The 23,125-nt window shown below is 47.6% G+C and overlaps 1 protein-coding gene across 2 annotated transcripts in view; it reads left to right on the top strand.

The window, feature by feature from the left end:
• The window catches only part of LOC122542619 (nuclear receptor ROR-alpha A), an 873,418-nt gene that overhangs the window by 841,207 nt on the left and 9,086 nt on the right, over positions 1-23,125 (top strand). For both annotated transcript variants that reach the window (XM_087982159.1, XM_087982160.1), the window contains 5 exons: positions 3,419-3,540; positions 3,649-3,781; positions 8,060-8,167; positions 14,545-14,655; positions 22,779-22,891. In XM_087982159.1, coding sequence (XP_087838285.1) covers positions 3,419-3,540; positions 3,649-3,781; positions 8,060-8,167; positions 14,545-14,655; positions 22,779-22,891 — 587 coding nt within the window. The remainder of the gene's footprint in view (positions 1-3,418; positions 3,541-3,648; positions 3,782-8,059; positions 8,168-14,544; positions 14,656-22,778; positions 22,892-23,125) is intronic.

The following is a 23,125-nucleotide window of genomic DNA, read 5'->3' on the forward strand; positions in this document are numbered from 1 at the left end:
TTAAACCGCCTGCTTTTTTTAAAAAAAAATAACCTATTTTAGCCTGTTCAGAAACATTATCACACAGCTCTGGACCAAGTGGGATTTTAACTTAATCCAGAGGCAGGGACACTACCACAGCACCACGAGAAGTTGTTGCATGTAGTTTCAGTAGTTAATTGTTGACCTTTGCCTGAAGGCTATGAATATTTGGCTAAGTTTGCTACAGGTCTCTCAGCAGAGAATTCTGAGTTAACGTTGTGATGACAATCTGCAGAGAGGCTACTAACAATTAGAAGTAAGAGCAAATGTTTCTTTTTAAGGTGATATAAAGCTTTGATGCATTCATGAGTAGGAGTTTTCAAGTCTTTCAAGTGAGTTGTATGTTTTTTTTTAAGTTTATTTATTTTTCATCTCCACATGGCTCCTGAAGTTTGCCCGTGGTGGAAATTTGATGAATTTGCATTGAGTTGGCAAGGGGTATATGAGAGGCAAAAGTGAGGACTGCAGATGCTGGAGATCAGAGTCAAGATTAGAGTGGTGCTGGAAAAACACAGGAGGTCAGGCAACATCCGAGGAGCAGGAAAATCGATGGTTCAGGCAAAAGCCCTTCATCAGGAATGAAGGCCTGAAAAGAATTACAGGCCCTTTGTCCCTCGATGTTGCGCTAACCTGTGGAACCAATCTGAAGCCCATCTAACCTATACTATTCCATATTCATCCAAATGTTTATCCAATGACCATTTCAATGCCCTTAAAGTTGGCGAGTCTACTACTGTTGCGCCCCGACTACTCTCTGAGTAAAGAAACTACCTCTGACATCTGTCCTATATCTATCTCCCTTTGGCTTATGCTCGAAATATCGATTCTCCTGCTCCCCGGATGCCGCCTACCCACTGTGCCCATCCAGCACCACACTCTCGACACTGATCTCCAGCATCTGCAGCCCTCACTTTCTTCTATGTCTATCACCCTTCAATTTAAAGCTATGTCTCCTTGTGTTAGCTATCACTATCTGAGGAAGAAGGCTCCCACTGTCCACCTTATCTAACCCTCTGCATATCATGTATGTCTCAATTAAGTCACCTCTCAACTTATCTAATGAAACAGCCTCAAGTCCCTCAGTCTTTCCACATAAGACTTTCCCTCTGTACCAGACAACATCCTAGTAAATCTCCTTGCACCCTTTCCAAATCTTCCACATCCCTCCTATAATGTGGTGACCAGAGGTGTACACAATACTCCAAGTGCAGCCGCACCAGAGCTTGTACAGCTGCAAAATGACCTCCCGAATCTCAGTCCATCTACCAATAAAAGCTAACACACTGTATGCCTTCTTAGCAAAAGGCAAAAGTCTCAATTAGAGTGGTGCTGGAAAAGCACAGCAGGTCAGGCAGCATCCAAGGAGCAGGAAAATCGACGTTTCGGGCATGAGCCCTTCATCAGGAATGAAGGCAGGGAGCCTCCAGGGTGGAGAGATAAATGGTGGGGTGGGGTGGGGGGGGCGCTGAGAAGAAGGTAGCAAAGAGTACAGTGGGTGGATGGGGGTGGGGATGAAGGTGGTAGGTCAGAGGGGAGGGTGGGGGAAGGTAGCAAAGAGTACAGTGGGTGGATGGGGGTGGGGATGAAGGTGGTAGGTCAGAGGGGAGGGTGGGGGAAGGTAGCAAAGAGTACAGTGGGTGGATGGGGGGAGGGATGAAGATGGTAGGTCAGAGAGGAGGGTGGGGGAAGGTAGTAAAGAGTACAGTGGGTGAATGGGGGTGGGGATGGAGGTGATAGGTCAGAGAGGAGGGTGGAGCGGATAGGTGGGAAGGGAGATTGGCCGGTAGGACAGGTCATGGGGATGGTGCTGAGCTGGAAGGTTGGAACTGAGGTAAGGTGGGAGGGGGGGAAATGAGGAAACTGGTGAAGTCCACATTGATGCCCTGGGGTTGAAGTGTTCCGAGGCGGAAGATGAGCTGTTCTTCCTCCAGGCATCGGGTGGTGAGGGAGCAGTGGTGGAGGAGGCCCAGGACATGCATGTCCGCGGCAGAGTGGAAGGGGGAGTTGAAATATTGGGTCACAGGGCGGTGGGGTTGGTTGTGCGGGTGTCCCGGTGATGTTCCCTAAAGCACTCTGCTAGGAGGCGTCCTGTCTCCCCAATGTTGAGGAGACCGCATTGGGAGTAACGGATACAATAAATGATATTGGTGGATGTGCAAGGGATGTATGAGAGACAATAAGAGCGTGACTGGTATTGAATTAAAAATGGATTTGCTCATCACTGGCTGGGATGTTTCCCATCCCTAGCTGCGCCTTGAGAAGGCAGAGGTGTGTGCTGCTTTCCGTCAAAGGTATCAGAAGCCATGAGAGATTGTTGAGGGCTGAAGGGTCTAAAGTCTTTGAAATCAGTTTGTAAAAGTCCCAGAGAACCCAGACGAAGCTGCGAAACAGCTCACCGCTCATCAGTTCCTGTATCCTCCTGGCATCTGCTGCCTGAGCCCAAGATCATCTCGCATCTGCACTCTTTTCTGGTACAAAGATCTTGCTTCACAGAGCCATAGTTTATCAAGTTGAGTCTGATGCTCGAGGAATCAAGCCTTGGTGATCAAAATCTGTCCCACTATTCCTGTCGCATTACCCCTGTCATATTTCTCAATTTCACTGGGCCAGCTATGCTGGCTGTGGTACACAGCAATCCCGCTCTACTGAAAATGTAATATTTTTGGATTTTTCGGTTGAATAGTTACTTGAAACAAGAGACAATACCAGGCTCCAGGGAGATTGTGATGTTAGGATTAGTTTTTGGTTCACACAGGAAGCTAAAGATTGTAGAACCAGCGCAGGAATAGTGGGCTGAATGGCATTTGGTGGCACAGTGGTTAGCACTGCTGCCTCACTGTGCCAGGGACCTGGGTTCGATTCCAGCCGCGGGCATCTGTGTGGAATTTGCATATTCTCCCTGCGTCTGTGTGGGTATCCTCCAAAGATGTGCAGCCGAGGTGGATTGGCCTTGCTAAAGTGTCCAGGGATGTGCAAACCTAGGTGGATCAGGGAAGTGCAGGGTTACTGGGTGGGATGCTGTTTGGAGGGTCAGTGTGGACTCAATGGGTTGAATGGCCCGCTTCCACTCTGCAATTGACTGTTCTCAGTGTATATAATACCAGCTCTACTATGATACAGTGGCCACAGCAGCAGCCATGCTAGGTGTGTGGGTGCCTCATTAACAGTTGGAATTTAGGATACATTAAATTGTTAAAGGTTGTCAACTGATGACGTTTGCTTCGTCTTTTCATACACAGCACTGCTGCTCCCAGCGAAATACCTTCTGCAAGCCATTCTACCTCCTTGCAAAATTCTGACAATGATGTGCTTAGAATTGTTGGCCCTAACCCTAATTCTCTGACCATTTGTTGCTTTTATGAGTGCTCCATAAATTGCTGCATATTTTGCCCTGCAGAGCACCTCGCACAGAACATCTCCAAGTCCCACATTGAGACCTGCCAGTACCTGCGGGAAGAGCTGCAACAGATAACATGGCAAGACTACGTGCAGGAAGAAGTGGAGATTTACCAGAATAAGGTAAGGGGGAAGCACGAGTGCCAGGTCAAAACGGTGAGTACCACGGGTGACACCCGTGACTTTCCTCCGCCAAGCGCCCACGTTCACGTGATAATCTTTCTCGTGCAGCCCCGGGAGGTGATGTGGCAGCTTTGCGCTATCAAAATAACTGAGGCGATTCAGTATGTGGTGGAGTTTGCGAAACGGATCGATGGATTCATGGAACTGTGTCAAAACGATCAGATTGTACTTCTGAAAGCAGGTACTCATCCTTGTCAAAGATAGGCCCTTTACGGGTTTTTACAGGCTTTGTTTTCTCTCGAACTGAGAAGATTAAGAGCGCTTCAAGTGGTTAAAAGACCATTTAGATAAGTATGTGAATAGGAAAGGGTTGGAGGGATATGGGCCAGGAGCAGGCAGGTGGGACTCGTTTAGTTTGGGATTATGTTCGGCATGGACTGGTCGGACCAAAGGGTCTGTTTCCCTGCTCTGTAATAGAAAGGTTGGATTAACATGCAACAATGGGTAAAATTTAATGCCCTCTAAACTGAGGCAGGGTGAGATGTGGGGTGGACAGTTAATTACATGGGAGGATGGTAGGTGGGGACCCCCATCATCTACCCACCTCCGCCTTGATAAAATCACTCCTCCTGTCCCACCGCGACGTAGGTATTTAATGCCGACAGATTGACCTCAACTCAAACTCCGATGTTTCTCTCTGTCCGGGAAGCCCATAATATTAGCCCTATCCTGTTCGCTGACAGGCTTCTAAGTGGGCCCTCATTCCAAGGGCCTGATGAAGGGGCCTAACATTGGGACCTCAGCTGCCCAATTACCCTCCTCTCTCTTCTACGATCCCCCCCCCCCCCCCCCCACAACCCCAGGCCATCTTCAGTTACCTGTGGTATGGGTTTCCCGTTGATCCTGGTGCGTGCGCTCCCCACAGTCGACCCTGCCTGCAATGGGCGGCTATCGGTCTCCAGTCCTCTAGCAGCTCCCGTAGACGGGCCTGCACTCCTGAAGCAGTCGACATCAGTGGATCGTCCCCAGATGTGGTGACACATGACTTTCACTGGCTATCCAGCCAGTAGGCAAGACTGGCTATCCAGCCAGTAGGCATTAAACACTGAGTGTTGTTTTACTCATTAGAAACAGAGACAATAAATAGAGATAATCACAATTAACTCACTTTGGGAACTCAATAATACTCCTTTAGACTCAAAAGGTTATGGAGCACAGAGAGGTCCTTTGGTCCATTGATTTGAAATCTACACTGGTCCCACTTCCCAACACTTGGCCCATAGCCTTGCATGTAAGAATGTTTTAAGTGCCCATTCAAGTATTTTCTAAAGCTTATAAGGTTTTCAGCCTCTACTGCCCTCACTTCCTTCTGGGAGAGAAATGTTTTTTTTTCCTCAAATCCCCTCTGCTCTTCATCTTATGTTATGCTGCCTCATTACTGGCCCTTCAGCCAAGGGCAGCAGCTGCCTTTTAATCACCCTGTCCGTGCCCGTCGTACTCTCAACAGCTCAGTCTGTTCGCCCCACAATCTTCTCTGCTCTGAAGGAAGCAACTCGAGCTTATCCGGCCTCTCTCCCTCGCTAAACTGCTCCATCCCAGGTAGCATCCTGGTGAATCCTCTCCACACCCCTGTCCAGTGCAATCCCGTCCTTCCTATAGTGCAGTGATCAGGACGACACACAGCGCTCCAGTTTCAGTTGAAAACTGGTGGAAGTGACTAAGATGAATGTCATTTATTGGGAAACTAGGTCAGTACATGACAATGAAAACGGTGCATAGTTAGAATGATAGGGTTGGGCTTAATATGATAGTCAAGATTAGAGTGGTGCTGGAAAAGCACAGCAGGTCAGGCGGCATCCAAGGAGCAGGAAAATCGACGTTTCAGGCAAACACCCTTCATCAGGAATTCCACTCTAATCTTGACCCTAACGTCTAGCATCTGCAGTACCCACCTCCACTTATTATGATAGTGTTAAGAATAAGCTGATAGGATTAGGTTTAGAATCATAGAATCCCTACAACGTAGAAGCAGGCCGTTCAAGTCCACAGTGACCCTCCAGAGAGCATCCGGCCCAGAACCAACCCAGTCCCTGTAACCCTGCATTTCCCATGGCTAACCCACCTAGCCTGCACATCCCTGGACACTATGGGGCAATTTATCCTGGCCAACCCACCCTAACCGGCACATCTCACGGAATCCCTACAGTTACTGGGCTGTAATTGGATGCACAAGCAACTAAAAAAAAAGAAAAATCAAATAGAATCAGTGGCTGGGTTTCTGTTTTTCCTAAAAGGAAACAAAAATAGAATCCCTACAGTGTGGAAACAGGCTCTTCGGCCCAACAATCCACACCAACCCTCTGAAGAGTAACTTATCCAGACCCATTTCCCTACTCTATTATTCTACATTTACCCCTGACTAACCAACGCACCTAACCTACACATCCCTGCACACTATGGGCAATTTAGATTAATTAATGACAGTATGGAAACAGGCCCTTTGGCCCAACACCGACCCTCCGAAGAGTAACCCATCCAGACCGATTCCCCTACATTTATCCCTGACTACTGTATCTAACACTACGGGTAATGTAGCCTAGCCAATCCACCTCACCTGCACATCTTTAGACTGTGGGAGGAAACTGGAGCACCCAGAGGAAACCCACACAGACACGGGGAGAATGTGCAAACTCCACACGGACAGTTGCCCGAGGTTGGAATTGAACCCAGGTCCCTGGCGCTGTGAGGCAGCAGTGCTAACTGCTCAGCCACGTTGCCATGCAACACTGCGTCAGCTTAGGCTATCAGTAGTTAAGGATTAGGTTGTTTGGGTTAGTTCAGTTGGCTGGACATTTGATTTGCAATGCAGAATAATGCCAACAACATGGGTTCAATTCCTGCACGGGCTGAAGTTAGCATGAAGGACTGTCTTTCTCAAACCACCCCACCCTGCCTGAGGCATGGTGACCCTCAAAGTTAAATCACCGGCAGCCATCTCTCTCTCTCTCCCTTCAATGAGAGAGGAGCCCTATGATTGGTTATGAGTACAGTGACATTACCTCAGACTGAGACATGAGGGTTTAGGTGAAGTTGATCAGTTTAGACAAAGATGTGAATAAAGAGATCCATCTGATCTATAACCTAAGTGGCCTATTGTTTTTCGTTTGTGTGCAATTCTGGTCTCCCTCCTATCGGAAGGATGTTGTGAAACTTGAAAGGGTTCAGAAAAGATTTACAAGGATGTTGCCAGGGTTGGAGGATTTGAGCTACGGGGAGAGGCAGAACAGGCTGGGGCTGTTTTCCCTGGAGCTTCAGAGGGTGAGGGGTGACTTTATAAGGGTTTATGAAATCATGGGGGGTATGGATAAGGTGAATAGGCAATGTCTTTTTCTCAGAGTAGGGGAGTCCAAAACTAGAGGACATAGGTTTACGGTGAAAGGAGGAAGATATAAAAGGGACCTAAGGGGCAACTTTTTCACACAGAGGGTGGTGTGTGTATGGAATGAGCTGCCAGAGGAAGTGGTGGAGGCTGGTACAATTACAGTATTTAAAAGGCATCTGGATGGTTTTATGAATAGGAAGGGTTTGGAGGGATATGGACCAAATGCTGGCAGATAGGACTAGACTTTGGATATAAGTTTGCTCGCTGAGCTGTAAGGTTCGTTTTCAGACATTTCATCACCATACTAGATAATATCATCAGTGAGCCTCCGGTACAGCACTAGTGGTTTGGCCCACTTTTTAATGGCCGCCATCCATCCTAGCACAAGTCAAACAGAGACACGCGTGAGAATTCCTAGAAGCATGGCATTCCAACCAGAACCCTATCAACAAACATATCGACTTGATCCCATTTACCATCCCCTGAGAAAAAGAACAGGAAATGACATCACCACAGGAAATGACATCACCAACCCAAGGAAACCTAAACACATAAATAGAAAGCAGGCCATACCACCAGTGCTTCATGATTAGATTACTTACAGTGTGGAAACAGGCCCTTCGGCCCAACAAGTCCACACCGACCCGCCGAAGCGTAACCCACCCAGACCCATTCCCTTAATTTACCTCTTCACCTAACACTACGGGCAATTTAGCATGGCCAATTCACCTAACCTGCACTTTTTTTTGGATTGTGGGTGGAAACCGGAGCACCCGGAGGAAACCCACGCAGACACGGGGAGAATGTGCAAACTCCACACAGTCCGTCGCCTGAGGCAGGAATTGAACCAGGTCTCTGGCGCTGTTAGGATGTTACCTAGTATGGTGATGAAACGTCTGAAAATGAATCTTCCAGCTCAGTGAGCAAACTTGCATCCAGAACCCCACCCCGAGCTAGAAATCTTCTCAAAACTCGCTGAGACTAGATTTATTCAGGATATCTGGTCAGCATGGATGAGTTGGACCAAATAGTCTGTTTCCGTGCTGTACATCTCTTCGACTCTATGGCTGTATGCTGTCAATTCCAACAAAGATCTCATCGACTTGTGAACTGATGACATGTCCTCCACATTTACAGGTTCTTTAGAAGTTGTGTTTGTCCGAATGTGTCGAGCCTTTGACCCACAGAATAACACGATTTATTTTGATGGCAAATATGCTGGTCCAGATATCTTCAAATCATTAGGTAAGGTGTAAATATCCCTGGCACTTAGACAGACATTAATTCTTTTAAAGCATTGTTTAATATTCTAATCCTTTCAGCTGAATAACCACGTTGCACTTTATTTTTTTCTAATTTAAATGGATCAGTTCTAATTTTCGGTGTTCCTTGCTCATCAAATATTTCCTCTTGTCGAGAAATCTAGAATTTTAGGATAAGGGGTGGGTGACAAATTTAAAACAGAGGTACGGAGGAATCACTTCTCCCCAAGGGTTGTGAATCTGTGGAATTCACCACACGAGAGTGAGGCAGATACTGGGACATTGAGTAAATTTAAGGAGGAAGTAGATTGATTTGTAATGAGTATTAGGTAGAAGAGTTATGGGGAGTGGGCAGGAAAGTGGAGTTGAAGCTGAGATGAGACCAGTCACGATCGTACATTAATAGCAGAGCAGGCTCGAGACCTACTCCCTCTCCTCTTTATGGTGTTCTTATGTTTCCCCCACTGGAATAGCCCCTTCCTTCTGAACATGGATACCCCGTGCCTCCATTCCCTTACCCCTGACTGCTCATTCACCCACCCATATATTCATTGACCCATTCACTCACTGAAAACCTCGAAAGCTGTAAGAGTGTGTCCGAACGCGACAGGCCAATGTCATGGAAACGGGACGCATCCTCCCTCTTTGACAGTCTTTTCTTGACTCTCCCGTCGTCTCCGTGGATGCTGCACTCAGCCAGTCATGCTTCACAGCCGAACGTATGGGCTGAAGATGTTTTCACTGGTGCTAACAATACATCATCATCACTATCAGTGGTCCCTCGCAAACAGGAGTGACTCTCTCCCACTCTCACGGTGAGTCTGTAGGTGGCTGTACAGCCCGATGCAGCTACCCCAGGCTCTGTTACACTGGGGAGAAAGTGAGGTCTGCAGATGCTGGAGATCAGAGCTGGAAATGTGTTGCTGGAAAAGCGCAGCAGGTCAGGCAGCATCCAGGGAACAGGAGAATCGACGTTTCGGGCATAAGCCCTTCTGTTACACTGGGGGCAGGCAGTGGTCATGGGAAGGGGGTGGGTGGGGCATTGGTGTGGCACCGCGCTCCTTTCGCTGTTTCACCCCGGATTCCGCTTTTTCCCGATGGTGAGTCTCGAGGAACTCAACACCTTCCCGGATGCTCCTCCCCCACTTTGGGATGGTCTGGGGCCAGTGATTCCCAGGTGTCTGTGGGAATGCTGCACTTCCCCAGTGAGGCCTTAAGGGTATCCCTGAGGCCCTTCCTCTGTCCCACCTGGGGCTGGCCTGCTGTTCTGGAGCTGGGAGGAGAGCACCTGCTCAGGGAGCCTCGTGTCGGTCATGGGGACGACGTGCCCAGCCCATCGCAGCCGATCGAGGGAGGGGTCAGTGCCTCGATGGTGGGGATGTTGGCCTAGTCGAGGACTCTGGTGTTGGTGCGTCCCAGTGGATTGGCAGGCTCTTGCTCAGGCAGCGTTGGTGGGACTGCTCCAGCACCTTGAGGTCCCTGCTGTTGACAGTCCACGTCTCGGAGCCATACAGGAGGCTGGGAACCACCACAGCTCTTTATACATTCAGCTTGGTGTCGGATCTGATATTGTTGCTCTCGGACACCCTTTTCCTCAGGTGGCTGAAGGCTGTGCTAACACACTGAGGCAATGCTGGATCTCTTCGTCAATAACAACGCACTGACGCCAACTGGAAGATCTGGGTCCCGATTTCCTGGACTAGGAAAAACTCTATCTCCAATGGTGCAGCCTCAATCATCTCTAACATACATCCGGAATAGTTCCACAAGTGAAAGACATGAGGCTTGTTGCAATGTGAAAACACTATTAATATAAACCTGATCCATCAGTCCCGAAGGAATCTCTGTAGGTTTAAGTGTATTATGGTGCGACCTTGCAGGAGAGAGGCCATTGTGAGCAGTGGAAGGAGCCGATGAAATCTTCGTTTTGACAGTTATGAGTTGAAATGAAAAATGACTGCGGTCAGTTTAAAATCTACTGACTGCAACAAAGTGATCCCCGGAACTCAAAGCAGATACGAAAAATGAATGCTTCCATGAAATAATAAGCCCGAGTAATGGGCTCCATTGTAACAGTTTTTAATCTGAACAGTTCGGGTGTGTATTATAAGTCAACAAATTTCAGTACTTGTAACCCACTTTCAGTCGGGGTGACTGTGTGGCAAGTGTCTCGGGAAACGGACATGAACATCATAGTTTGTCCAAGGAGCTTCTGTCGCCATCGGTTTTAGGCTGTAGCTACGTGACACTCCCAAACTGTGAGTCTCAAGCTCCAGTGAACCCATGGGACTGGTATTGTGTAGGAGCTTTGGGAAGTGGAAGGGTCATCTTTGTATTGCTTAAGGGGATTCACTCGAGTATTTACAGCAATGCCAATGTTGTCAGGCCGAAGGAAATTTTAACAAAGCGTATACTTTATTGGGGCTATTCACAGTGCTGTCACCTCTCTTGCGAATTCCACAGCGGCATTCATCTTCAGGAGGATGGGACGACCAGATTAGACAGTAGTCGAACTTTGTGGTGCTGGAAAAGCACAGCCGGTCAGGCAGCATCCGAGGAGCAGGAGAGTCGACGTTTCAAACATTACCTCTTCATCAGGATCTCCATTCCCGATGAAGAGCTTACGCCCCGAAACATCGACTCTCCTGCTCCTCGGATGCTGCCTGACCGTCTGTGCTTTTCCAGCACCACAATCTTCGGCTCTGTTCTCCAGCATCTGCAGGCCTCACTTTCCCCAGAGTAGGCAGCAGCCAAATGCTGTGATGGGATGTGGAAGCACTTTCAGACTGTGCGGTAATATGTGTTCAGGGGGGGGCTGGAAAAGACGAGTAGGCTGGGAAAACAGAAGGTTCTAATGCACATCTTCAAACACATTCATGTTATTGGAATGAGGCCTGGATCAGTCTGGCAGGAAGGTAAGCGGTGGAGGGACCACATGCACATCAGAACCTTTCTCCTCAGAGGACACTGAGTGGTCAGCAGCTTGTTTCCTCCCACGGCCCCATCCCTCTCAGTAAGGGATGACTATTCTACCCACCCTGGGGCGGCACAGTGGTTAGCACTGCTGCCTCACTGCACCAGGGACCTAGTTTTGATTCCAACCTCTGTGCAGTCTGTGCGGAGTTTGCACATTCTCCCCGTGTCTGCATGGGTTTCCTCTGAGTGCGCAGGTTTCCTCCCACAGTCCAAAGATATGCAGGTTAGGTGGATTGGCCATGCTAAATTTCCCATTGTGTTCAGGGAAGTGCAGGCTAGGTGCGTTAGTCAGGGGTAAATGTCAGGTAGGGGAATGGGTCTGAGTGAGGAACTTTGGAGGGTGGGTATGGACTTGTTGGGCCAAAGGGCCTGTTTCCACACTGTAGGGATTCAGTGGATTCCTTGCTGCACAAACTGAAGGGTGTTCAGTAAGAGTACTGAGTCACGCTATCAGCAACCCAATGACTAGCTCGAAGATGACCCTCACGGTGACACAACTCCTGTTCTAACCCTCCCAGAGGGCAGTGATAGAGTTATTTACTGTTGTCATGCGCCCAGTCCCCAGAGGGTAGCTTATATCTCCAAAGATGTAGGGATCCCTTTTGTGGGCAAAGCGACTGGAACCATGGCGACTTCCAGGTTTTTTTAAACAATTCCTTCATAGGATGTGGACACCGGCCAACATTTATTGCCCATCCCTAATTTCCCCAAGTTCATTTAAGAGTGAACCACATTGCTGTGCATCTGGAGTCACATGTAGGTCATTCAGGGTAAGGACAGCAGATTTCCTTTCCTGAGGAACATTTGTGAACCAAATGGGTTTTTGCAACAGTAGAATGTGTTTGCATGGGGCAAAAGTGAGGACTGCAGATGCTGGAAACTAGAGTAGAGATCAGAGTGGTGCTGGAAAAGCACAGCAGGTCAGGCAGCCTCGGAGGAGCAGGAAAATCGACGTTTCAGGCAAAAGCCCTTCATCAGGAATGGGATGCTTCCTGATGAAGGGTTTTTGCTCGAAACATCGACTTTTCTGTTCCTCGCATGCTGCCTGACCCGGTGTTTGCATGGGCACCATAAGACATAAGCATTCCAAATGTTTTTTTTTAATTAAATTCAAATCTAACACTTCCCCAGAACGTTAATCTAAGTTTCTGGACTGCTAGTCCTGTGACATTGTCACCAAACCATCAAATGTCCACATATTTTCCTCAGAGATGCAAGACAGTCTTTGAGTTGCCTCATGCCCGATGGGCATGAATCTCTTCTGATTGAAAGGGTGAGCTTTGACCGCTTTTTGTGTGAAGCCATCGATTTCCCCAGGTCTGTGGGTCTGTGCAGTAAATGTGGCTTCACTGTGACCAAGTGGAGGTCTTTGCAAACACAGTGCTAATCGCTTGGGAGAGACAACGTGTGAAATCATGCAGATGTCACCAGCAGACCCCAGGGCGGAGGCGGAGGTAAATAGATTCAGGGCTCTAGTGATTGCGATAACGAGTGACGATGCTTTCCCAGTTGCTCTAACAGGGAGAGAGCAGCTCCCTGTTCCTAGAGGTTGAAGATGTCATCGCTGAACATATGAGCCTTCTGAGGCACTGAAGGTTTATGTTGAGGAAGCTGATTCTCCTTGTGGTCTATCCTGGTGAAGGATACCATCTCGTTCATGCTGCAGCTCTGTGATAGGCCTCTCTATCTTTATCGCTGCTGGGGAGATAGTAGCTGCAATTGTCATAAGTGATGATCACCACCCACGTTGATGCTATGGTCAAGAAAGCAAACGCCTCCACTTCCTCAAGCGGTTAGGGAAATTTGGCACGTCCGTAAAGACTCTTGGCAATATTTATAGATGCACCGTAGAAAGCATTCTATCTGGATGCATCACGGCTCGCCACAGTAACTGCTCTGCCCAGGAATGTAAGAAACTACAGCGAGTTGTGAACACAGCCCAGTCCCTCACACAGGCCAGCCTTCCATCCACTGCCTCCATCTACACTTCCCACTGCTCAGGAAGACATCATCAAAGACCCCTCCCACCCCGTTTATAATCTCTTCCAACCTCGTCTGTCAGAAAGAAGATATAAAAGCTTAAACACACGGACCAACAGATTCAAGAACAGCATCTTCCCCGCTGATTTTAGCCTTCTGAATGGACCTCACGTTTTTGAATTTAATGTTGACATCATTCTTTGTGCACCTTCTCTGCAGCTGTAACATTGTATCCCACTCATTATTCTAATTCACTTTGTTTGGTATGATTTGCTTGTACTGCACGCAAAACAAAACTTTTCACTCTACGTAGGTACACACGACAATAATAAGCCAAAGCAAATCAATGCTGCTGAATGTATTGATGTAGATCTGGCTGCTCTCCTTGATCCAATTCCCTCACAAACCCTCGCACTTTCCACCTCCCACCACTCAGCATATTCCCTCCCTCTCGCCCATAGCAAGCCATGAGAGGGAGGGGGGATGGTAGGCAATGAAGTAAGTGGAGAAACAGTCAGGGTTTAGAAGAGGGAAGCAGGGAGACAGGGTGAGAGCTGGGAGGGAGGATGTAAAGGTCCAGAGACGGAAACAATGGTTGGAAGAGTTAGGAGTGGGAAGCAGCGAGTTTTGGAGGGAAGGAAATGAGAGAGAGAGAGAGACAATTGCTGGACAGAATCCACTGGAAAGGGGGATCAGTGAGTGTGAGGGTCGAGGAAGAAAATGGTGAAGCAATAGTTTGATTTTAAAAAAAAAGACTGACCATGCACAGTAACCGCGCAAAAACAAAAATGGAGGCTGCTCTGAAATGAAAATGTTCAATTGGAATGTGTTTTCAGCAGGGGATACCTGCACAGCGAATCAAAAACAACTCTGGCTCAAAAATATTGAAAGAGGGAAAGAGCCAAAAAAAGGCAAATTAACATTTTTAAATTGATGTTTTTAAAATCGCCAAGGACAGATTATGAGCTGGTGAGATTTTACCTTTTCTAGTCATAGAGTTTACAAGAACGATTATCAAGTTGTCAAAAGATGCTCATACCTTTTAATTGCAGATTTAGCATTCCACAAAGAATTTAATTAAAGGGTAAAATGTCAGTTGTGTGAAAAAAATCATGGAGTGTCATAATAAAACAGTGGATTAGCCATGTGGGGCAGAGTTACTGGCTAACACTCATCATTCCAGCCCCACCAATGCATTCGTCAACAAGCCACTATGTAGGTTGAAGCACCCCTTTGGAGATCCTCCCAATCTTTCAATATTATCACAGGTTTCGCACTACGTGTGGCATTCTGCGTTTAGATCATGACTGACATTTATACCAACCTAGATGAGTACCAGAGACCTGGTCCCTTAAGGCATGTGTTGATTTGCTGTGTGTTTCACCTGTTCTAATATCCTGGCAGGTTGTGACGACTTGATCAACTCCATCTTTGAATTCGGTAAAGGTTTGTGTATGTTGCACCTCGTGGAGGACGAAATCGCCTTGTTTTCTGCCTACGTGCTGATCTCTGCAGGTGAGCTCTGCGTGACATAGCGACATAAGAATCGGGGCAGAGGTAGGCCTTGAAGCCTGCGCTGCCATTCAATAAGATCATGGCTGCTTGTGTTCAGAATTCCACATTCCCATCTGCTCCTGATATCCCTCAATCCCTCCTGATAGCCCAACAATAATTGACCTCCGCCTTAAAAAATATTCAAAGACGGCACCTCCATCGTCGTCAGAGGGAGGTAGTTTCAAAGGCAACACCGTTTGGGAGAAAACAAAATCTCCTCAGCTCTGTGATAGAGTGATGTGGAGGTGCCAGTGTTGGACGGGTGTGGACAAGGTCAGAAGCCAAACAACTTCACTTGAAAAAGGAACGACACCCTGAAAGCTTGTGATTTCAAATAAACCTGTTGGACTAAAACCTGGTGACATAGAGATGTACAGCATGGAAACAGACCCCTCGGTCCAACTCGTCCATGCCGACCAGATATCCTCAAATAATCTAGTTCTATTTGCGAGCATTTGGCCCATATCCATCTAAACCTTTCCGATTCATATACCCATCCAGATGCCTTTTAAATATTATAATTGTACCAGCCTCCTCCACTTCCTCTGGCAGCTCATTCCACACACCACGCTCCGCATGAAAAAGTTGCCCTTTAGGTCCCTTTTAAATCTTTCCTCTCTCACTCTATGTCCTCTAGTTTTAGACTCCCGTACCTTGGGAAAAAGACCCTAGCCATTCACTCTATCTATTATAGAGTCATAGAAATGTTCTGCACGGAAACAGACCCTTCGGTCCAACCTGTCCGTGCTGATCAGATATCCCAACCCAATCTAGTCCCACCTGCCAGCATCCAGTCCATATCCCTCCAAACCCTTCCTATTCATATACCCATCCAAATGCCTTTTAAATGTTGCAATTGTACCAGCCTTTAAAAGGCATTTAGATGGGTATATTCTCCTCATGATTTTGTAAACCTCTACATGGTCACCCCTCAGCCTCCAAAGTTCCTCCTTAAAGGGTGACCCACTAATTTTCTCTTCTCACCCACAAGAGGAAACCTAATTTCTATATCCACCTTGTCAAGACCATTCAATATCTTATACCTTGCTGTTCTAAATGCCGATTTAAATAAGTCCAACCTAAGACAACCTGCTCATTCCCAGGAGTCAGTAAACCTCCTCTGAACTTGGCTCTCATGTATTCACCTTCTTCCTTTGATAAGGAGACCAAAAATGCACACAATATTCAAGTTGTGGTCTCACCCATGCCCTCCATAGCTGAAGCATAACATCCATACTTTTTATTAGTGTCCAATTTTTTCTTGGTATAGTGTTTTATTCGCTTTCTTGAATTACTTGCTGTACTGCCCACTAACTTTATGCGACTCCTAATCAGAACACCTAGCTCCCTCTGCAGTTTGGAATGTTAAAGTAGTTTTCCATTTAAATAATACGCTGCTTTTTCATTCTTTGTGCCTGGGTAAGCAATGGCACATTTTTGCATGTTATGCCCCAGCTTCCACTCACTCAGCTACATCTGCCTCATGTCACCTTCACAATCTCAGCTCCTACCTTTGTTTCAGTCACTCTGTATCACCTGCAAATTTAACCACCATACCTTTGTTTCCGTCATCCAAGTCATTCAGTGTTAAAGTTCTATGTCATTTTAGTTTTAAGAATACGAGGCTCCAGCACAGACTCCTGAGGGACCCCACATCATACCAATCAGGGAGACCCATCTCTGCACACTTTCTGTGAGCTTATACCTTCTGCAATAAATGTTGATGTGGTACACTGTCAAATGCTTTCACAAATGCATCCACACCCTTTGTGCACCATGTATACTGCACCTTCAAAGAACTCCAATAACTTGGTTAAACGTGATTAAACTTTCACAAAACCATGCAGACTCTGCCCGATTACCTGTGTTTCGTTTAGTGCCCAATTATGACCTTCTAACATTACTCCCCACGATTGACTAAAGTAGTAAACCCTCATTTAATTACTTTGTTCCAGTCATTTCACCCCATTACTTCTCTGCCACTCATTTTCCTTCATGCTTTGTGCACTGTTCAGTGATTCAATTGATCCGTATTTGATATTGTGAGTCTGTTTATTATTGACGCTCACTGTGATTGATTGATTAAATTTGGCTGTAGACTCAGAGGAAAGGTCAACAAATTGTGCAAAAGAGCTTGAAGCATGGATTGGATGTTTTGAATCACTGCAAATAAATAATTGCACATGTGAAAATGAGTGTCATTGTTGTGCAGTTCTGATATGTCAAATATGCAGCATTTCGTCAGATGTGAATTTTTGCAAGGTGTAATGCTGACCAAAGATTAGCAATGGCTAATCTGATCAGTGAGCAATCCTTTCAACTACTGGAAAATTTGGCACTGCCATCAAATCTATGCCTGATTCTGTGAAACCATAATCCTTCTTGAGAGACTGATGCACAGATTTATTAGCCAGAACGCCAGGCACATGACCCACAGTGCCATTTCCACTTAGAGTCATGGAATCATAGAGATGTACACCAAGGAAACAGACCCTTCGATCCAACCTGTCCATGCCGACCAGATATCATAAATTAATCGAGTCCCATTTGCCAGCACTTGGCCCAAATCCCTCTCAACCCTTCCTATTCATGTATCCATCCTGATGCCTTTTAAATGTTGTATTTGTACCAGCCTCCACCACTTCCTCTGACAGTTCATTCTATACACGCACCATCCTCTGTGTGAAAAGGTTGCCCTCTAGGTCCCTTTTAAATCTTTCCTCTAAACACATGCCCTCTAGTTCTGGACTCCCCCACCCCGGGGGAAAAGGTCTTGTCTATTTACCCTGTCCGGACCCTTCATGATTTTATAAACCTCTATGAGGTCACCCCATAGCTCCAGGGAAAACAGCGCCAGCCTGTTCAGCCTCTCCCTATAGCTCAAACCCTTATTTTTCCTGTTTCTCCATTTGAAGGACAGCTGAGATGGGCAGGTGACAACATATAGCTCTGTGTTTCCTCGTTTATTTTGTCACAAATCTTGACTGTGTTAAGATTTGTTGACAACTCCCATGTTTAAAGTACCCCATTCATTTCAGTGGAAGGCAGTAGTGTCGTGGGTCAATAAACCAGACTGTTATGTTCTGGGGGCGAGAGTTCAAATTCTACTGAGGCAGGTGGTGAAATCTGAATGCAGTAAAAAGCTAACCCAGTATTGTCCATATAAACACTGTTGATCGATGTTTAAAAACCCATCATGTGCTTCAGGGAAGGAAACCCTTACCTAGTCTAGCCTGCATGTGATAGCGATGTGTCTTTAACGGTGAAGGTTGGCTAATAAATGCTGACCCAGCCAGCAAAACCATGAATGAATGCATAAAAACTCCAAGGAACTTTATAAGGAGCATAATGAAACATAACTTGATGTCCAGCCACATAATGAGCTAATAGTTGAGCTACAGTTTGGGCAGAGATTTTAAGTGCACCTTAAAGGAGGGAACAGAGATAGAAAGATAGTGAGGGAACTCCAGAGCTTAAGGCTGAAGGCACCAACTGTGGAAACCGGTGAAAATTGAGGGGCTAGAATTCGAGATGCCCAGAGATCTTGCCAAGGTCTGCTGGGTGGATGAGATTACAGAGGTGAGGAAAGCCAGGACAATGGAAGGAATTAAAAATAAGGATGGGAGTTTGAAAAGGAATCTGTTGCTTGACCGGGAAAGAGGGAGCAGAGTGTGATGCCAGCGCTGATTGTTGGACTAAGCTGCAGGTAAAGTGGAGAATTCGGTGCAAGTGCGAACTCAGTGCAGACAGGGAGAGGAAGCTGGATTCTGAGCTTGTTTTTAAATGATGTTCCTGTTGCTGGTGTGTATTTTTCTTTGGTCTCTAAGCTAGAAAGATGCATCCCACTGTTAGTTCACAAAATGTATTACTTAAACAAGGCAAACTAATTAATCAATAAAATAATTGACTTAAAAAAAGTAACAAATTAACAAGCCAAATAAATAAATATGGCTAGACAGATATGGTGATGCGTTGTGTCTGTAGTGTAAGAGATGCTGCGTAGACCTGAATGACTCTGTTTGCAGTAAGTACCAGTACCTCAAACAATATCAGTTCTGGGTTGTTGGCCCATGCTACTTGCATCAGAGAGAGGGAGAGCTCCTTGGACATTTTATTCCAGAATGCACTCACTCCTCAGGTTAAGCAGAACATTTGAGTTGGGCAGTGGTCAGGGAGTTCAGGCTGTGAATCTGAGTCCAGCAGATCAGGGCATCCAAAATATAGTGAAGTTAGAATCGCTATAATGCGGAAGTAGGCCATTCAGCCATCAAGTTCATCTTCTGAAGAGCATCTCGCCCCATTCCGGTAACCCTGCAGCCCCATGGCTTACCCACATGAAAGCATAGCCAACCCCCGCCCCCCCCCCCCCCCCCCCCCCCCCCAGCTTGCACATTTTTGGGCTCCGGGAGGAAACTGGAGGACACAGAGGAAATCCACGCAGACACGGGGAGAATATGCAAAATCCACGCAGACAGCCGGCTGGAATTGAACCCAGGTCCCTGGTGCTGTGAGGCATCAGTGCGAACCACTGAGTCACCACACTGCCCCACAGAGGAACCTTGGCCAACAGGAGTGGGAGGTATGAAGACTCTGTGTGGGTGAGGACAGGGACTGTAGAGTGAATGCGCAAACTGACCAGGCTGCAGGAAGCCATTCGAGTGGAGCAAGTGAAAATATACCTGGTCATGATAGTTAGTGGAAATCATGCTGTTCTGTATAGCTATGAACAGAGCTTCAGAGGCTGTGTTATTGACCCTTGCCAGGATTAAAGATGCTTCCTTGTAGCTGAAGGTGAATTTGGAGTGGAAATGAGAGGATCATGGTCCATACAGGAACCAATGATTTCGATATATCAAGGAATGGTGTTTTGCTGAGACAGTTTGAGGACTACAGTCCAAATTTAAAAACAATGCCTCAAATGATTCCTGAGCCACATACTCAGTACAGAGATAGACGGATTTGCTCGTTAACTTTGTGGGTGAAGGAAGGCTATGGGAGGCAGGGGTCAGTGCTAGGGAAAGATGGGGAGGGGAGGCGTTTGAGACGATTGATATGGTCAAGCTTGTCAAGTGTTGGAGATGTGGGTGGCACGATGGCCCAGTGGTTAGTGCTGCTGCCTCACAGCACCACGGACCTGGGTTCGATTCCAGCCTTGGGTGACTGTCTGTGTGGAGTTACACATTCTCCCTGTGTCTGCGTGGGTTTCCTCCAGGTGCTCTGGTTTCCTCCTGCAGTGGGGGTTTAGATTTAGCCATACTAAATTGTCCAGGGATGTACAGGTGAGGTGAATTAGCCATAGGAAATACAGGGTTACAGGGATAAGGCTGGGGATGGGTCTGGGGGGGATGCTCTTTGGAGGGTTGGTGTGGATGGTCTGAATGGCACCTCCCTGCGCTGTCACAATCACATAGGATGTGGTTTTAATGGAATCTTTTTTGGGACTGTGATAAGGACTAAGGCAATGATGGGATAGTCCAGATTATAAAGATTGTGTATAGATTGAGTACAAACTGGGTGTTACATGGCAGCTGGCTACAGCAAACGTTTGACATTTGGTAAGGGAATACACTGGGGATGAGATGTCTGGAGATTGGATGTTAGATATTAGTTGGCAATGGACTATGTGCATATTAAGAGTTAAAACAGACTGGATATGGACCGTTCATGGTTTGGATACAGATTAGATATAAGTACAGTGCAACTACAGACCAGGTGTAGGCTGTGTGTGGACCAGGTGTAGGCTGTGTGTGGACCAGGTGTAGGCTGGGTGTGGACCAGGTGTAGGCTGGGTGTGGACCAGGTGTAGGCTGGGTGTGGACCAGGTGTAGGCTGGGTGTGGACCAGGTGTAGGCTGGGTGTGGACCAGGTGTAGGCTGGTTGTGGACCAGGTGTAGGCTGGGTGTGGACCAGGTGTAGGCTGGGTGTGGACCAGGTGTTTGCTGGGTGTGGACCAGGTGTAGGCTGGGTTTAGACCAGGTGTAGGCTGGGTGTGGACCAGGTGTTGGCTGGGTGTGGACCAGGTGTTGGCTGGGTGTAGACCAGGTGTAGGCTGGGTGTGGACCAGGTGTAGGCAAGATGTAGACCAGGTGTAAGCTGAGTGTGGACCAGGTGTAGGCTGGGTATGGACCAGATGTAGGCTGGGTGTAGACCAGGTGTAGGCTGGGTGTGGACCAGGTGTAGGCTGGGTGTGGACCAGGTGTAGGCTGGGTGTGGACCAGGTGTAGGCTGGGTGTAGACCAGGTGTTGGCTGGGTGTAGACCAGGTGTAAGCTGGGTGTGGACCAGGTGTTGGCAAGATGAAGACCAGGTGTAAGCTGGGTGTGGACCAGGTGTAGGCTGGGTATGGACCAGGTGTAGGCTGGGTGTAGACCAGGTGTTGGCAAGATGTAGACCAGGTATAAGCTGGGTGTGGACCAAGTGTAGGCTGGGTATGGACCAGGTGTAGGCTGGGTATGGACCAGGTGTAGGCTGGGTGTAGACCAGGTGTAGGCTGGGTGTGGACCAGGTGTAGGCTGGGTGTAGACCAGGTGTAGGCTGGGTGTAGACCAGGTGTAAGCTGGGTGTAGACCAGCTGTAAGCTGGGTGTGGACCAGGTGTAGGCTGGGTATGGACCAGGTGTAGACTGGGTGTGGACCAGGTGTAGGCTGGGTGTAGACCAGGTGTAAGCTGGGTGTGGACCAGGTGTAAGCTGGGTGTGGACCAGGTGTAAGCTGGGTGTGGACCAGGTGTAGGCTGGATATGGACCAGGTGTAGGCTGGGTGTGGACCAGGTGTAGGCTGGGTGTGGACCAGGTGTAGGCTGGGTGTGGACCAGGTGTTGACTGGGTGTGGACCAGGTGTAGGCTGGGTGTGGACCAGGTGTTGACTGGGTGTGGACCAGGTGTTGACTGGGTGTGGACCAGGTGTAGGCTGGGTGTGGACCAGGTGTTGACTGGGTGTAGACCAGGTGTAGGCTGGGTGTGGACCAGGTGTAGGCTGGGTGTGGAGCAGGTGTTGACTGGGTGTGGACCAGGTGTAGGCTGGTTGTGGACCAGGTGTAGGCTGGGTGTGGACCAGGTGTAGGCTGGGTGTGGACCAGGTGTAGGCTGGGTGTGGAGCAGGTGTTGACTGGGTGTGGACCAGGTGTAGGCTGGGTGTGGAGCAGGTGTTGACTGGGTGTGGACCAGGTGTAGGCTGGGTGTGGACCAGGTGTAGGCTGGGTGTGGACCAGGTGTAGGCTGGGTGTGGAGCAGGTGTTGACTGGGTGTGGACCAGGTGTAGGCTGGGTGTGGAGTGTGCTTAAACTACAGCAAGGCAATGCGCTGTGACCACAGTGGAGATTTGATACAGGCTTGCTCCAACCTGGATGTTAGACATGGAGAGGATGTGACCCCGAAACCTTTTTCTTCACTAATTCCCGGGATGTGGACATCACTGGCTGGCCAGCATTTATTGTTTGTGTCTTGATGCTATTGATTTCATAGCAATTGGTGTAACGGAGTAGCTTTCAGAGGGCAGTTGAGAGCCAACCGCATAGCTGTGGGTCTGGAGTCACATGTAGGGGGGGCCAGACCAGGGTAAAGATGGCAGTTTCCTTCCCTGAAGGGCATTAGTGAGCCAGATGGGTTTTCCCCACAGAAAAATCAATAGTTTCAGTCGACTGAATTCCAGATAATTTTATTTAAAATTGAATTCAAATTACAAAATCTAACGTAGCAGTATTTGAATCTAGGTCCCCAGAACATTAGCTAAGTTTCTGGATTCACAGTGTAGAGTTAACATAATTAGGCCAATATCCTTCCCGTACTGGATCCAGAGTAATGCTGGATGTCCGACTGGGTGTTAGGCACTGGCTATTTGCCAACTATGGACTCGGTGCTGTGTATTAGGTGTGGCATCACTGACAGTTTCACGGAAGTGCTGAACAATGGGCTGACTGAGTTCCGAGCACAGACCAGGTATCCCTTTGGAGATGGGGACCACCAGTAATGCATCCTCAATCTCCCACTGTGTGTCAGAACGGCAATGAAAGCAATTTGAGAAAATAATTAGGGAGAAGCTGATGGCTCAATTGCTGTGTTCGTTCTTTCATTGTCTCTCCACCCAGATCGTCTCTGGCTCCAGGAGAAGATAAAAGTTGAAAAACTGCAACAGAGAATTCAATTAACGCTCCAGCATATTTTGCAGAAACATCACAGAGAGGATGGCATTCTGACAAAGGTAATCAAAAAGTTCAAGGCTGCAGGGATATGAGGGAAGAGAGGATTGGCTGGATTGCTCTTCAACTGTTCAATGGGCTGAATGGCTTCCTTCTGTTCTGCATTTGAGAGATTTCTACCCAGAACCTCAAAAATAAAACAGATAGCTGCAAAAGTATGAGGTTGACAAAATGTTAAAAGCTAGAATCTCAAACACAATTCAGAAACCTTTGCCAAATGGTCTCTTTCTGCTCCT

The sequence above is a fragment of the Chiloscyllium plagiosum genome, unplaced genomic scaffold (genome assembly GCF_037043375.1).
Source record: "Chiloscyllium plagiosum isolate Xiang-an unplaced genomic scaffold, Cpla_swu_hap1 HiC_scaffold_42, whole genome shotgun sequence".
Lineage (NCBI taxonomy): Eukaryota > Metazoa > Chordata > Chondrichthyes > Orectolobiformes > Hemiscylliidae > Chiloscyllium > Chiloscyllium plagiosum.